Here is a 17,107-nt window from a genome sequence, read left to right as displayed (position 1 = left end):
AGCTACGTCGTAGAAATTATATACTTGTACTAAAAGGGGCTGCACGAGGAGATAAAGGTTAATATCCGCTGCTTTAGACTGCTCATCAAGGCAAGTTCTCTGAGTGTTTGGACCTTCTTTCATTTGAAGCAGCTAGGTTAGCAATAGTTCCACTTATACAATATCAAGTGGTTCTCAAGTGTTTGCCAACCACGGCTCCCTTGTGCATTGCTCCTCCAGGATGTGGAGGCCATGAGATTGTGAGGGCTCAAAAGATGCCAGGCTAATGGTATCTTTTGCGGGGGCCGCAACCTGACATTCACGGGCCCCTTTCTCCAAAGCCTAGATATGCGGGGAAAAAAATCTTTGAAGAATTTAAAAAAATCTGTGACCTTCACTCAATTTTGTGACTTTTTCGGGACTTCCGTGACTTTGCTGTGTTGGTAGACACCCTAAATAATTGAAGTGCAAAATACATTGTTCCGATTCATTATAGGTTTGACAATACAAGTTTTTTTGTTGTTTAATGCATTTATCTGTCGTCCATTGCATAGTGAAATGTTGATTCAATCATTTAATTGAACAATACGTACATTCTCGGCCATATGTTCCTGTTTTGGAGGCATGACATGGCTTTATATATAATTTACATAAAACTGATTCACATATTCTATATCTCATGTACTTTGCAACATGTTATATATTGACTAAATGGATCTAAAAAAAACATGTTACTTAAAAACAAATTTTAAGAGAAAAAAATAAATGTTAAAATATATCCAGTATTACAATTTTATTTAATTAGCTTAGATAGAGAAATGATCAAACCTAATAAATCTACGTATGTGAGGTTCTAACAGCCGTGAATAAGCATCTTTGATGCAATCATCTATGAAGCTCCTGGTACACAAATCAATAACTTTGCTATCAAAGTAGTTGGACTGAATTTTTTTTATAATTTCATTCTGCAATGTATTTGGAATGCAGATCTTCACAGTCAAAACTTTCTGCTTCTCTCCACGATTAATAGCCATTACCTATAAATTAGTCAGAATACACAATTCAGAGAACTTATTTTTCAAGTTTAATTATGGATAACTTATGAAATGGGTGAATTTTAGTTTTACCAGAATAATCCTGGAAATATTTATTCACAAATAACAATGTATTAACAAATAGTAAACAGTGACATAGCTCAACAAGAAATAACCAATCACAAACAACATCCATAGTTCTATAAAATATGAAAATTCAAACAGATTTATTGAATTTTCTCCTCATATAAATGACATCAATACTGATAAGTTGTTTATTATAATAAATGAAATTCTCTACAAAACCCACATTATGACTTTTCAATGGCGTGAAACGGTTTTTTTCTTTCTTTTCAAATTCACAGTACCCCTGCCTGTTTTACTGCCTCTTTTTCCCCTCAAGAGGGAGTCAGCCTTGATTACCCCACCTCTCCACAAGTGGTCTCAGCCCCTCCCCCCCCCCAATGTTTTCTATGTATTGCTGCCCCAGTGTGTAAGAAGGATTCCTCCTCATCATATTCCCAAGATTCTGAAATTACTACAAGGTCTGGGTTTACAGCTATCATAGTTTATAAAAAATCTTTCTTATTATCCAAACTTCTGACGTTTGTTAGCACACATTTAAATTTAGTGTCAATTGAGCCCCCAATTGAATATGCCAATATCTGTGACATACATTGCAAAACAATCAATGCTACTGCAGAACAGTTTGAAAGAACTTTAAGAAAAGTGTATATAATACTATCAGAATTTTTATAGCAAAACATTTCCAGTCAGTCAGCCAAGAGCTAGTTGCAGAACAATGCAAAACATTCTGTTTTAGAGGAATTGTGAAACCATATAAGACAGAGGTGAATAATTCCTCATCAATACTATTATCATCATTAACTAAGCCACATTCCTGTCTACCTGGTCTGGGAGTAAAAAACCTGACCTAAGTCTATCATAAACCTCCCAGATTACCCTCCTATTCAGGTGAATCCCACCCCAATGAAATCCCATAAATTGTTAAAACTAGGAAACTCCAAAAGCGTGACCCCAGGAGAGAAGCACGTCCTACAGGCCAGAGTTGAAATGGTAGATCCTACTTCCCTTAGGCGGTACTGGAATCACTGCCACATCTGTACCCCTGCTGAGCAGATAATTAAGTTCCAGTACTCTAACAAAGACTCATTAATATTCGCTGCTACCTGGTTCATTCCCATTTATGTCACTAATTCTGAAATTGTTTCTATCATTTGTTAACAATCTAAAAAAAATAATTTGTTTTAGTGAATCTAAAATTATTTCTGCCACCAATTCTGAAGTAATTCCTTTCAAAAAATTTTAAATTATTATTTTCATTCAGCGGTTTTCAAGCATTTCTGTAAATTGTGTAATTAAGAATAGAAACATTCTCCTGAAGAAACAACAAAATTAATATCCCCAAGAGTGTTCCCCCAATCTTTGTAGAGTTGGCACCCCCGTGGATGGAGCCAATAGGGCTCAATCTCAGGGGAACCCAGAACGATTTATATCGTTTATTGATCATTGATCATTTTTGTCGCACCACTGTCATTTTCTGCACACGAGGGCTAATTAGACCGGGACCTACAATTTATTGCCGATTCCGAACGGCAGGCTTGTTTTTCATACTCATCGAGAGGTTGGTGCGCTAACCCCTCGCTGGGGGACTCCCTGCGGTAGCAATTTTTGCTGCGGTCAAGTCACCGTTTTTTGTTGTACCCCTGTGTCAGGAAAGTTTTCTGACAAGGACGAACTGGGTATCGAACTCGCGACACCTCTAAACATCCTTTGGTACTTTAGGCGAGCATCTTATCGACCGGGCTACCGCGCCCTATATCGTTTATTCTTAATTTTCTCGCTATAAATTCACTACAGTAAGACCTATGAAAAATCTGATTGATGACCTGCCAAAGACCCCAGTATAGAGGCCTAGCTACAGTATGTGGGGGTCATAGGCCCAAGTAATGTATCAGATGACAGTGTTAATGTGCTTCATTTACTTAATCATCTCTAAATGTTTTTAAGGTAATGATAAAAATTATTTAGTGAATCACAGCAGAAGTTCAAGAGCCACATATGGGCCATGCATTGAAGACCAGTGGCATAGCCAGGGGGTGGGGTGAAAATACTCCCCCAATCAAAATTTTACCTACATTGGTGCCTATTCTCCTAAATGACTTTTTGATCTTTAACTCTATCCCCACTATATCCGGCCCATCATGCAGACTACCAGATCCAGCAGAAGTAAGGGGGATAGGCATTTCACACTCTTTTATTCCGCGGGTGGGACACAGTGATGGATTGTTGACGGCTGCTGCGCGGGGTTCTTGTTGGAGAAAGAGGATTATTTTACAACTACAGTTACTTATTTTCATAAGGGGCCGTTCAAGTATTACGTAAGCAAATTTTTAGCCATTTTTGACCCCCTCCCTCCCCCTTGTCAGCAAAATTTTGTCATCAGCTCTGCCCCCCGGAATCCTAACTCATATTTTCATAAAGGGTGGTCGATGACGTAAGCATTATCCAAACCCCCCCTCCCCCCCCCCTTGTCATCAAAAGTCAGCAAATCGGAAACCCTCCCCCCCCATTGATGATGACATAATACTTGAATGACCCCTAAGTAACTGCAGTAATGAATGACTATTGACGATGACAATACTTCAGGTGAACTTTGAGAAAGACATGTGGTTACTATTTGTGGAAATTTAACCAACATTCTGATTTTCATTAAAAGTTTATTTCGTTTTGTTTGAAACTAGTAAAAGATCTGTCAGCTAGCTATAGATTTGATTATCAATCGAACAATTTCTTTTGTAGTACAATAGAAAAAAAAGAAGATTAATTTCAATACATCAGAAAATCTTTATTTTTTTGTAATTAAAACATTACAAAAATTTTATTTTCGGACATTTTTTTATGAAACACTCAATGAATGACTAAATTCAGATGTACTGTACATCGGATCCATTAGATTTTGAAGGAATCAATGTCAAAACAGACAACTTATAACAACAATATTATTGTATTTTCGCATCACTGTCGTTATTGTTAATTAACTTACGTACAATTTCAAATGATTTCTAGAACTAAGATTACCGAAGTTCAACCTTTTCATATTTTTTCTAGCTGTTTGCGTTTTTCTAGAAAAACATAAGCACACCAAGAAAATAAGAAGTTTCCGTCAAAAAAGTAATTAAATATCGGTAAAACTGAAAGAAATTTTTATTTTTGTGGATTTAGTTCAAATTCCACCAACTGCAGTGGTTCTTAATCTTTTGTCACTCGTGGCCATGCCCCCCCCCCCACATCCTGGAGTAGGGTGGCTAGGATCTCTTGCAGGCCCCCAGCACAGACTTTCATGGGCCTTCTTATGATGAATTTATGCATGAAAAAAAAAATTAAGAATCATCCCAGACCCCAGGGCTGGTGCCCTGTGAGCTGTACCCTTGTGGGGGTCATGCTCATGCCTCCCTTGCCCTATTCATAGTTCATCTGTGGCTCTCAATATAGTTTAGTATAGATATTGTACATCCATAAAAGAACCACTTCAAAGCATAAATAGGCACACAAACAGTAGTGTATTTACAGGGGGGGCTGAGCGTGCTATAGCCCAGAGAGGCAAATTCGGAGGGGCGGCGAATTTTGGAACATAGAAAGAAGGGAGAGAATTTTTTTTTTTTAAATTTACGTTTCATAAACGTGTGGAAGTGTCATGTGTCATTTCTGTAGTAAATAATATATAATTATTAAACCATATTGTTTATTTTTTGTTTTTTCTCTACACAGACTGTCATTCAAGTCAAGAAATATATGGTTGTCTAACCTTCTTATTTACAGTGTTGGTGTTATACACCACCTTCCTAAATAGTATTGTCACAATTAGAGGTGGGAGGGTGAGTAGGCATCCAGTGAAGCAAAGCAGCGCTCATTTCAAGTTATTGAAGGTGTTGGAAAAAGACCAGTTCTGCCGACATCCCCTAAAGAAGGGGGGGGGGGTATTTTCTTTGGAGGGCTGTCTATGGAGGGGGTGTTTGTACCAACACCTTCTAGAGCAGAAAGCCTCCTCGTGAGATTCATGACGTCATCGAGATCCGTTCTCGAGAAACACATCTTCTCTGTAAGAACGTTTTTCAGCAGCACGACATACTATAACGTCGTTGTTATATATTTGACCCACGTTGCTGTTATATTTTTCTTGATGTCAGAAAAAGAGGTCGAATTAGTAAAGAATTGAGCACTCGCAAATAGAAGAGTTTATACTTATAATTCAACATTATTTATCAATTTGATTATTCAGACCTGTGGGATTGAAATTTTGAAAAATTGTCTGGAAACTGATGAACATGCCACGTTTCGTGATGCATTTTTGGTCACTGATTTTAAACGTGGCTCATTTTTGAATATAATGTAAAACGATTTCGCAAAAATTTATTTCACTATAAAAGCAGAAAATCTGTAAAATATGTATTATTCTAACCTTTTAAATACTAAATTAACTTTTCAAAGTATTTTTTACATAATCTATACCTCTGAGGGCTCCGTGTGAACTCCCAGGTAAATTTGAAAAAAATTATTAATATTTTTTAATAAAATAATAAAAATAAATCAGTAACTTTGATGAATAAATAACAAATAGGCCTATGGGGCTTCGCCATAGAAATTATGTACTGGAAAAGGGTTTGTGGGATTTATGGTGAAAAGATTCGGCTTCAACGTGATTTGAATGATTTCTTACTACGACTAGATTTTGTGAGGTACTTATCTGAAAAAAAAGGCATTTAAAATTCTTTTCAAAAAGAGGAGTATTTTTATCGATTAATAGATTGCGGTTGGAAAACTACGGCTCTGTGGGTACATACACGTGGTTCTTTAGTAATACTAAGAAAAGAATAATACAGTGTAGTTATTTGCAAAAGAAAGAAAAAATAACTTTTTGCTCATGAATAAGTTTTGAGTTAATTGTGAAGGATAGAGGTTTGAGGCTCCTCACACTGAAAAGTTAGCCGACTCCAAGTGGCGTATAATTTAAAGATCTTTATAAGTACTTTGTTGGGAAATGCAAAGGTGTTGAATTAGAGAAAATCTCCCTTTTTTCTTGTGTATTTCCCAGGGCACATTTTTTTACCACCAATGCGTCTGGTATTGAGTTCCATTGTGTGATAAATAAGGATAAAATATTTGTGGGATGTTTTTTATAGTCTAAACTCTGTCTTTTACTAACAGACATGTTACTAGTTATCTGCAATCTTCTTGAATAGATAATGTCCAAACAATTCTGTAATGTGATTAGTTTAGGGATTATTTTTAAGCTTTACATTTCTCTCTTTTTCGTCATCTTGTCTTGATACATATGCTGTTTAAAACAGGAGTAGGTCGTAGAATATTTTATCCCTCAGATTCGTAAAATTTTATCGATTAATAAGTTTAATCCGATTTCTGTTGTCACAAAATGCCGTTGATGAGGACATTTGGCGAAGTTGGTGATGGCAAATTATTCCAGTATTAATGAAAGAAATTTTTCCGCATTAATGAAAGAAATGATTCCAGTATTAATGAAAGAAATGATTCCAGTATTAATGAAAGAAATGATTCCAGTATTAATGAAAGAAATGATTCCAGTATTAATGAAAGAAATGATTCCAGTATTAATGAAAGAAATGATTCCAGTATTAATGAAAGAAATGATTCTAGTATTAATGAAAGAAATGATTCCAGTATTAATGAAAGAAATGATTCCAGTATTAATGAAATAAATAGTTTAATCTTGTTTCATCTTTAGATGAGTTCACTATCCTTTTTTTTAATCTTTAAAACACAATATTTAGAGACCAAACTGTACATTTCTATGGGCAAAAGAACTTCTCCTCTAACCCTGCAGCGCATCAGAGAGATGCCAGGTGCATTTCTTTTATTTGTTGTTTTTACGCAGATTGACTGACAGACTTTTGTTGCCATCTACTTTTCTATTAACTAAATAGCAATGTCTAGAAATCAACATACCGACAGTTGCATTTCTGTGCAAAAGGGAAGAGGTTGTTTATAAATGTGCAGTGCTGGAGTCTAGCAGACGCCACAAGAAGTGATTTGATTCTAAGGTAAATGTTATTTTAAAAAAATTTTCATCTAGCATTTTTGATTTTCACTGGCAACAGCTGTTCTTGGATCTAACAGAAAACCTGATTTTTCAACTTGTATTTGCATATGTTGAATAAAATAAAGAATATGTCATATGTCCAGTATTAATGAAAGAAATGATTCCAGTATTAATGAAAGAAATGATTCCAGTATTAATGAAAGAAATGATTCTAGTATTAATGAAAGAAATGATTCCAGTATTAATGAAAGAAATGATTCCAGTATTAATGAAATAAATAGTTTAATCTTGTTTCATCTTTAGATGAGTTCACTATCCTTTTTTTTAATCTTTAAAACACAATATTTAGAGACCAAACTGTACATTTCTATGGGCAAAAGAACTTCTCCTCTAACCCTGCAGCGCATCAGAGAGATGCCAGGTGCATTTCTTTTATTTGTTGTTTTTACGCAGATTGACTGACAGACTTTTGTTGCCATCTACTTTTCTATTAACTAAATAGCAATGTCTAGAAATCAACATACCGACAGTTGCATTTCTGTGCAAAAGGGAAGAGGTTGTTTATAAATGTGCAGTGCTGGAGTCTAGCAGACGCCACAAGAAGTGATTTGATTCTAAGGTAAATGTTATTTTAAAAAAATTTTCATCTAGCATTTTTGATTTTCACTGGCAACAGCTGTTCTTGGATCTAACAGAAAACCTGATTTTTCAACTTGTATTTGCATATGTTGAATAAAATAAAGAATATGTCACTGTAACTGAAGTTATACCGTAAACTGAAGTTTACATTTATGTTTACAATTAGAAATCAAAAATATATACATATATAAATTACTTAGAAGTTATACTATTGTTTTAATTTTATTTACTTAATTTGTTAACACTTACAAATTTGAATTGAATGATCAAAATATGTATTACTAGTGCAAAAATATACTTGGCATCTGTAAGACGCCACACAACCTTCAACAGAGCAATGTTGCGCAAGCACGACAGGGTTAAACAGTTTCCCCAAAGGAAGCCGGTAAGACCATCAAAGATAAAAATTATTTGAATCGATCCATACACCTGCCACTTTCACTTTGATTCGGAAGATGAGCAGTGCCATTTCAAGCATGCCTCAGGCATACTTAAATGTATTATGGACACACATGACAATTTCCAACTCACACCAATTCATTTGAAGCAGCAGTTCTCAAACCATTTTGGATTCATGCCATACTTAGGGCTCCCACTCAAAAAATGAGAAAAAGTAGGAAAACGCAGGACTAAAAAGTAGGATGGGAAAGGGTAACCCCCTTAGACAGCATAATCACAGCATAATGGGAAAAAAATCCCTAAACAAAATTTTTTTTTTGCAAAAAAAAAATTTTTAATTAACTTTTTTTTTTCATAGCAATATTTCAGTTTCCTATAAGATTGACTTAAGCCAAAGCAAAATGATAAATGACTTGGTTACAAAACCAATTTTTGGCCAAAACAGTGTACTCGCAACCACAGATAATTCTTTGCTGTCTCTCCTCATATGTATTACATTCTTTTTTTGGAGTCTTCCAAAGTGCAGAGCTTGTCAACTCTCTTCAACAAGGCACAGCAAATTTTGAAGACGTACATTTTTTAAGAATGAAGCTTCTTCGAGACCACTTTCAAAAGCACAGTGAAAATGTGTAGATTACAAGATCCGATGTAAATAAGGCAAGGTGAACCTGTTTTACTGCGTTGCCCATCATTTTTTAAAGGGATTTGTTCACATTTTACTGTTCAAAATGCTAGTGTAATCATTTTTGACAAATGAAGCACTTCTATTTCTAGCTCTTTGCTGAGCATTGTAAATATTGTTTATGCCTCTTCATGCCTTAAAAATACAGAAGACAACTGAATGCTATTGGGTAGTATCAGAATCACCAAACCTAGAATAGGCCTATGTATCCAACTGCTTTGAAATGCAAACTGTTGCTTCACCTATTTGGACCGTAATTTTGAATGATGAATGTTAGTTACTGTCCAAGACCATGAAGTAATGAATACAAAATTATTTTTCCATCCAGACATAAGTTTTTTATGACTACTATACTTGTTGAACCCTCAAACTAAGCAAATGAAAAATTAATCAACCAAATGGTCCACATACATCCCCCCCCCCCCTCCAAAATGATAAAATTTCCGCTTTGGCAGAATCATTAATTGCATTCTTCAACATTTGTAATATTTGGCAATATATCAATGATTTCCTGCTCAATTAAAATCAATTACACAAATTTTGTCGATAGGATTTGTGGTAAAAAAGTAGGAAAAGTAGGACAAAACCGATAAAGTACGACAAAAGTAGGACATTTTACCAAAAAGTAGGAAAAGTAGGACGAGTGGGAGCCCTGCATACTCTGTATGTCTGCAATCAAGTAGTATGTGATAGCCACTGTGCGATCGTGCAGCCGTCATGATGGACTCGTATTGTTATGAGTATAGTCGGCCCATATTTGCAGTTTCTGTATTTGTGGGTTATTCCCCTTTATTGGAAGAAGTTTTGGAAACACTCAGCAATCGTCATTCATGTATTTTGTTTGCAAAATTTGAGTTGCGTGTGTTTAGGATGGCTCATTTTTCAAGTGCTACTGATAATGTTTCAAAAAGACAAAAAAAAAGTGAAAGGTTTACAAGAAAAATTGGATAAACTGATTATTCTTGGAGAAAGTAAGTCAATTGCTGCTGTGGCCTGCCATTACAGAATCAACGAATCTACAGTGAGATATATTAAGAAAAAGGAATCTAAAATTCGTTCAGCTGTGGCTGTAGCTGCACCTATGGCAGCAAAAACTTTGCATTGCCTACGGGATCCATGTGCTTCTCGTACAGAAAATGCTATTTTTTTGTGGATACAAGACTGCTACAAACTACAAAAAAGGTATTCCAATTGATTGTAATATTATAAAGAAAAAGGCAAAAAAATTTTACTCTCCCACAAAGGAAAGGGATGGTGAAATGTTTATTTCATCAGAACTTTATACAAGGTTGGTTTCATAGGTTTAAGAAACAATTCGGATTACACAATATAAAAATCGCTGGCGAACAAGCCTCTGCTGACCAGGAGGCAGCTAGAAAATTTCCAAAGACTTTGCAGAAAATTATTTATTAAGAGAAGGGTTATGCACCTCAGCACGAGTTTAACGCTGACAAAACTGCACTATTTTGGAAGAAAATGCCGCAAGAACATTTATCAATCAAGAAGAAAATTGAGCGCCTGGTATTAAGATAGACTTACTATGTTGTTTTGGGCAAATGTGTATTGGTACATGATAAAGCCCATCGTCATTTTCAAATCTGCAAATCCGCAAACATTGAAGAGAAAGGATGTCAAAGCTCCCAGTATTTTGGATGAACAATAAAAGGGCTTGGACCAGGGCCATCTTAACAGCATCATGGGCCCCAGGGCCAAGTGATTTATCTGAGGCCCTACCTAGCAAATTCTCGAATAATTCAACTACTTCTCATTTTTCTGAGGTCCCCTCTTCTCTTGAGGCCCATGTGTTCAGACGGCACTGGCTTGGACTAAGTAAAACTTTCCTCCAACTTCTTATCAGGCGTAAGTCCTCGGCTGTACCTCTACTACGATTTCAGGACGAAATAACTGGGTTGTAGACTCTCAAAAGAAGAAAACAACACTTTATTTAATTTCTTATCCAACTTCTCCAACAAAACCGCCCTGTCTCTTTGATACAAACTTTCACACTATATCTCACTTTTGGAATGTCTCAATTCGTTCCCTTTTCTTTTCTCGAGACTTGTCTCTCCTCAGCCTTTTTCCAACCTCTTTTCTCCTGAACCTTAGACTATAAATACACTTTTCCCTGATTGGTTTACACAGCGTTTCGTTTTGGATGTCAGGATCTACCTTGAGAGTGATGACATGTCATTCAAAGTTGTTTTGATACTGGATAACACTCATGGACAGTCAATGTGTTCAAAGCTGATGGTGTAGAAGTCCTTTATATGCCTCCTAATCAACATATATCATTCAGCCCTTGATCAGGGGGTAAAGCGAACATTCAAGGCTCACTATACATGCCACTCAATGGAGATGATTGTGCACGCAATAGAAGATGCCAATGCATAAAATGTCTTAAAGGTATGGAAGAATTACACTATCACTAATGCCATTACTATCATAACTAGAGCTGTGGCAGCTCTTAAGAGAGAAACAGTCAACTCGGGTTGTATTAACCTTTGGCATGTTCCAGGCAGGGTTGGTCTGATTTTGCCCAACCCGAAAAAACCCAACAAAAACTACACCCCCAAAAACTGCACTTACTCGCAAACAGTATACTTTCTAATGATGTTATTGCATTGTCATACTCTATCTCAAAAGAAATAAATAAATCTGTGTATTCAATGCTATTTAGATTATAGGGTTAGAAAAAACCCTTGAAAAACCCCATTAAAATTTATACCTTAAAACTTTACTTACTTGCAAACAGTACGCTTTGTAATGATGTTATTGCATTGTCATACATTTGTGGGGGGCACAGATAGAGTATGCTTTTATTGCATTGTCTATATATACTCTGTTCTCCCCCCCCCCCCCCACAAGGGTGGGGCTTGCAGGACTCCAGCCTGGGAAAAATATTATTTTTGATTTTTTTTACACTATAAATTTATTACAGAGGGGCTCCACGAAACATCTCCGCCAAAGGGTCCTGGCTCCGGGATGTGGGGGAGTTATGACTATCTTAAGAAAAACACATAAATAAATCTGCATTCAATGCTATTTAAATTGTATTTCTTCCCATTATATTTTAAATGTCTTTTTTTACAAGTAAAGTAAATAAACATTTTCATGAATGTGTTCTAACTCACACAATTACCAATCCTTTTCAATAACACCTTTTGATTTGAGTGATCTATACACTTTCACTAATATTTCTTTGCTTTTGCACATCCAAGTTTGTTTCTCAGTTTTGACCATACTAGTCCAAAAGTAGAAAAAATTCTCTCAATAGATGTTGATGTAATTGAATGCAGGTCTTCCAAAAATTTGCAAAAGTCTGCATTCAAAATCTTATTTTTTTCTGCCTTGCAATACATGATTTTCCACCACTTTTTTGCTTGAACTGACTATCACGTTTTTTGAAAACATTATTCCTGGATAGAAATCTGTGTCTTCTATTTGAAACATCTATAGTGCAATAACAAATTCTGTACAGTCGCCCCCCCCCCCCCAATATTCACGGTTTCCGTATTCATGGTTTTTTTCCTTCATTGGAAATTTTTTTTTGGAAACACTCAGCAATTTTCATTCACGTGTTTTGTTTACAAAATTTGAGTTGTGTGTGTTTAGGATGGCTCATTTTTCAAGTGCTACTGATAATGCTTCGGAAAGACAAGCGAAAGGTTTACAAGAAAAATTGGATATATTGACTAGGCTTGGCGAAAGTAATTCAATTGCTGCTGCTGTGGCCCATCATTACGGAATCAACGAATCTACGGTGAGATATATCAAGAAAAAGGAATCTGAAATTCGTTCAGCCGTGGCTGTAGCTGCAACTGTGGCAGCAAAAACTTTGCATCACCTACTGGATCCATGTGTTTCTCATACAGAAAATGCGGTTTTTTGTGAGTGTAAGACTGCTACAAAAAAGGTATTCCAATTGATTGTAATATTATAACGGAAAAGGCGATAACATTTTACGCTTCTATAAAGGGAAGGACTGGTAAAACGTTTATTTCATCAGAATTTTATGCAAGTAAAGGTTGGTTTCATAGGTTTAAGAAACGATTCCGATTACGCAATGAAAAAATCGCTGGCGAACAAGCCTCTGCCGACCAGGAGGCAGCTAGAAAATTTCCAAAGACTTTGCAGAAAATTATTTATTGAAGAGAAGAGTTATGCACCTCAGCAGGTGTTTAACGTTGACAAAACTGTACTATTTTGGAAGAGAATGCTGCAAGAACATTTATCAATCAAGAAGAAAAGCGAGCGCCTGGTTTAAAGATAGACTTACTATAACTTAAAGATAGACTTACTATGTTGTTTTGTGCAAATGCGCATGGGTACATGGTAAAGCCCACCGTAATTTTCAAATCTGCGAATCCGCGAGCATTGAAGAGAAAGGATGTCAAAGCTTTCAGTATTTTGGATGAACAATAAAAGGACTTGGACTATGAAAGCACTTTTCCTGAATTGGTTTAAACAGTGTTTCGTTCCGAAAGTCAGGAGGTACCTTGAGAGTGAAGACATGTCATTCAAAATACTTTTCATACTGGATAATGCTCCTGGACAACAAGATGTCAATATGTTCAAAGCTGATGGTGTGGAACTCCTTTATATGCCTCCTAATCGACATCTATCATTCAGCCCCTTGATTAGGGGGTAAAGCGAACATTCAAGGCTCATTATACACGCCACTCAATGGAGATGATTGTACACGCTTGAAGGTATGGAAGAATTACACCGTCACTAATGCCATTACGGTCATAACTAGAGCCGTGGCAGCTATTAAGGGCCCGTTCAAGTATTAGGTAAGCAAATTTTTAGCCATTTTTGACCCCCCCCCCTGTAAGCGAAATTTCGTCATCAGCTCTGCCCCTCTGAATCCTAACTAATATTTTCATACAGTGTAGTTGATGACGTAAGCATTATCCAAACCCCCCCCCCCCCCGTCATCAAAAGTCAGCAAATCAGAAATCCCCCCCCCCCCCATCGATGATGAGGTAATACTTGAACGGCCCATAAGTAAAAGACAAGTTCACTGATGCCTTTATGGTACGTCCTTCACATGCAGAAAAATTAGTAGAGGAAGCTTTGTCAACATATTCCAACATACTTGATGATATGAAGAAGAAACATCAAACAGAAATCACAATATCCTTTCAGAAAGCATCGCCAACAACCGCTGCACCTTCTTTTACATTTCCCTTCTACCTCTGCGTCACCCTGCTCTTCTCATGATGTTCAATAAACAAGATAAACAAAAAACTCGATGGTTTCGGTTACTCGCAGATTTCTGTATTCACGGTCACCACAGGAACATAACCCCCGCAAATACGGGGGGGGGGGGGGGCAGACTGTATTCAGTTTTTCGATCCATTGTTCAGTGGAAGCTTCTTGTTCCTAAGTTAATCTTTTTCCTCTCAAAGCAGGATCAGTCGTATTTGCAAGGAAATGAAATGGAGTTAGTGCTTTTTCAAAGTGATGTGCAACACACTCCTTATACGAAGATAATTCTTTACTTTCCAATATATCTAGCCATATTTCTACTGTCCGTCCAAGAGTACAGCTATCTCTTTGCAAATTATCTAGGGCTTTACCAATACTCGATAGCTGCACTTGCAAGTTGACGCATTCCCTATATAATCCTTTGTTATCTAAAAACATCTTAATACTTTTTTCAATTTCTTCTTTATGTTCAATTGATATTTCTACGTATTTTTGATAATTATGGATGAATGAAGAAAGGCAAGCTTCTTCAGAATTCCACATTGTTTCATTAGGTAATTGTGGCTTTAATCGATCTTTTTCCATAAGCCACCCAAGTGGTCTATGGTGTTGTCTAAAATATTTTTGTATTTCTACTACATATTTCACCACATTTTTAGGGGTGATATCTATAACAAGAAGATTTATAAAATGGGCTGAGCAGCCAAAAGCAAGGACATGAGGATGGTTTTGGACAATTATGTCAATTTTTTCATTTTGTTCTCGTTATCGCAACAAACAGCAAAAACACATTTATTATATTCTTGCTTGATAGTATCCATACAGCCCTTTTTCAGCTATTTCCGCACAGAATTCAGCTGTTTTCTTGTGTGAGCCGCATTCAACAGCATCCATTACGTGGGTGCTCTTGCCAGTGTGGATACTCATTGCGATGATGGAGTCAGTATTTGCATTTGACCAACCATCCAACATCAGAGTGATAGTAGAATTTTTCATTTCCTCTGCCATTAGAATATCAACAGTTTTATCTGCCTCATCTAATAATGATCCAGCTAATTTCTGCCTAATAGGAGGGATATAACCTGGATGCAAAGCATTAACCATTTCTCTAAATACATCACTATCGGCTACATTAAATGGTATATTATTAGCATAAAAAAATTCAGATACTTTTCAGTCAAGAACTAACCTCTGGCAGTCACTTGTTTTAAAAATAAATTGTCCTATTGGCCTTTGGTTTTTGATGTTCCAGCATCCACAATAGTATTGGAACTTTCGCATGTAGAAACATTATCTTCAAGAGATTGCTTTCTTTTCAATGAAGTAGATGTCTCTTCACTGCATGAAGATTCATTATCATCAGTGTTTGATGAACACAAAAACAAGGAATGAGCTTCCAATTTCTTTCATTTATTCACATGAGCACGTATTCCTTCCACTTTTGCATTAACTATGGTATTGCAAAACTTACATAAGTTACTTGCCATTCGTTATCAGTTTTATTCACCATAGTCCATTCAATGGACTGTTTTCTTGTTTCCCTTTCCCTTTTAAAGGAAAGAGTGTTGCAAACAAATACAAAAAACTAAAATTATCTAAATACAACTTATTTATTAAGTATTATATAAGGTATATACTTTATCTAGAAAAAAATTGACTCTTAACCTACACTATTTTTTCAGAGAATAAGATTGATGTGTTTCAGAATTTAGTTGTTTACAAATAATTTGTTAGGATGTTTGTTTTTTTAATCATAATTCTAATAAACTGCTATACTATTTCTCATCATGTTGGAACAGTGTTTCTCCACTGGTTTTTTTAATATAAAAAAACAGGGTTTTTTACAACCCTGTCAGCTGGTGGGAGGTTGAGAAATTCACCCGCTGAATGTGTAACAGTTCATGAAAACTTTCAACTTGAAATATTGATATCTATGAATAATACGTAATATAAATTCAGAAAATATAAACATAAGATTTTTTCACGGGATTGGGGCCCGCCCCTCCAAAACATCCCTACGACAATATTTCAAGGCAGGCAGCCCCAGTCCTTATGACACTTGTTTTAATCCAAAATAAATCCATATTTACAGCTGTACCATGTATTTTTGCAATAGCAGTCAAAAACACCACGCTGGTAGTTCTAAAGGGTCCGGACATTCTGGTAGTTCTAGTATTAATCAAAAATTTATTCTTTTAATGTTTTTATTATAGTGATGCCATAAGTTTTCATATTTAATTTGGATCTTTTTCGTTCTTTTAATATGAAATAAAACATATATTCTTCAGTAGGATTATCTTTTAATCTCCAGTTGAATTCTATGTTCAAATTACTCAAATCTGTATAGTTAACATGGCTGGATAAATTAAAACAAATAATCGTATATAATTTACCAAAATTTGAATCATGCAGCCAGTCTCAAAATTTATGTTATTTAACACTGCATCGAAAATCCATGGTATAATCGACATTTGGAACACAAACACTATTTATAATCAACCAGCATTCAACCATATCTAAATTATCAAATACCATATTATTTTGTTCTGAATTGTTTATTCTTTTCTTCAACTGAGGTATGACATAAAATTGCAAAACTTCATCAGATATAGCAAGAAAAGGATAACTATATGTGAGAGTATTATCAGATTTATGTACCAATCTATACCTTTTCCAATAGATATAATAGTTATTAGATAATTTCAATTCGTCAAATGCAATGAGCAGGGGTGGGAAGTGACCAAGTCCATTTCAGAGCAGCTTTGGAGCAGCAAAATTCAGGACTCTGAGCAGTTTTGGAGCAGCAAAATTCAGGACTCGGAGCAGTTTTGGAGCAGCAAAATTCAGGAATCGGAGCAGTTTTGGAGAAACAAAATATAGGATTCGGAGCATATATTTATAAATTGGAGCAGCGAAATTAACAACAATATTTTCGTTAACCCTCACCCCTTTTCAAAATAAAACAACTGCACTGTCCTTTGTTATCAAAGACCTTTTCATTAGCTTGTTTTCTGTTTTTGGTGCTTCCGGCTTTTGACACCTTGTTTGAAAGAGCGGCTGTCA

The 17,107-nt window shown here is 35.8% G+C and overlaps 1 protein-coding gene across 12 annotated transcripts in view; it reads right to left on the bottom strand.

Moving 5' to 3' along the window:
- LOC149086538 (S1 RNA-binding domain-containing protein 1) overlaps positions 1-17,107 on the bottom strand; it is a 542,948-nt gene that overhangs the window by 335,775 nt on the left and 190,066 nt on the right. For all 12 annotated transcript variants that reach the window (XM_089256006.1, XM_089256010.1, XM_089256008.1 and 9 more), the window contains one exon: positions 808-1,016. In XM_089256006.1, coding sequence (XP_089112132.1) covers positions 808-1,016 — 209 coding nt within the window. The remainder of the gene's footprint in view (positions 1-807; positions 1,017-17,107) is intronic.

The sequence above is a fragment of the Pholcus phalangioides genome, unplaced genomic scaffold, assembly GCF_987345545.1.
Source record: "Pholcus phalangioides strain wild (caught in Gottingen) unplaced genomic scaffold, Ppha-v1.0 ptg000004l_1, whole genome shotgun sequence".
Lineage (NCBI taxonomy): Eukaryota > Metazoa > Arthropoda > Arachnida > Araneae > Pholcidae > Pholcus > Pholcus phalangioides.
Note: the sequence above shows the minus strand (reverse complement) of the source record. Positions and strands in the feature narration are given on the sequence as shown.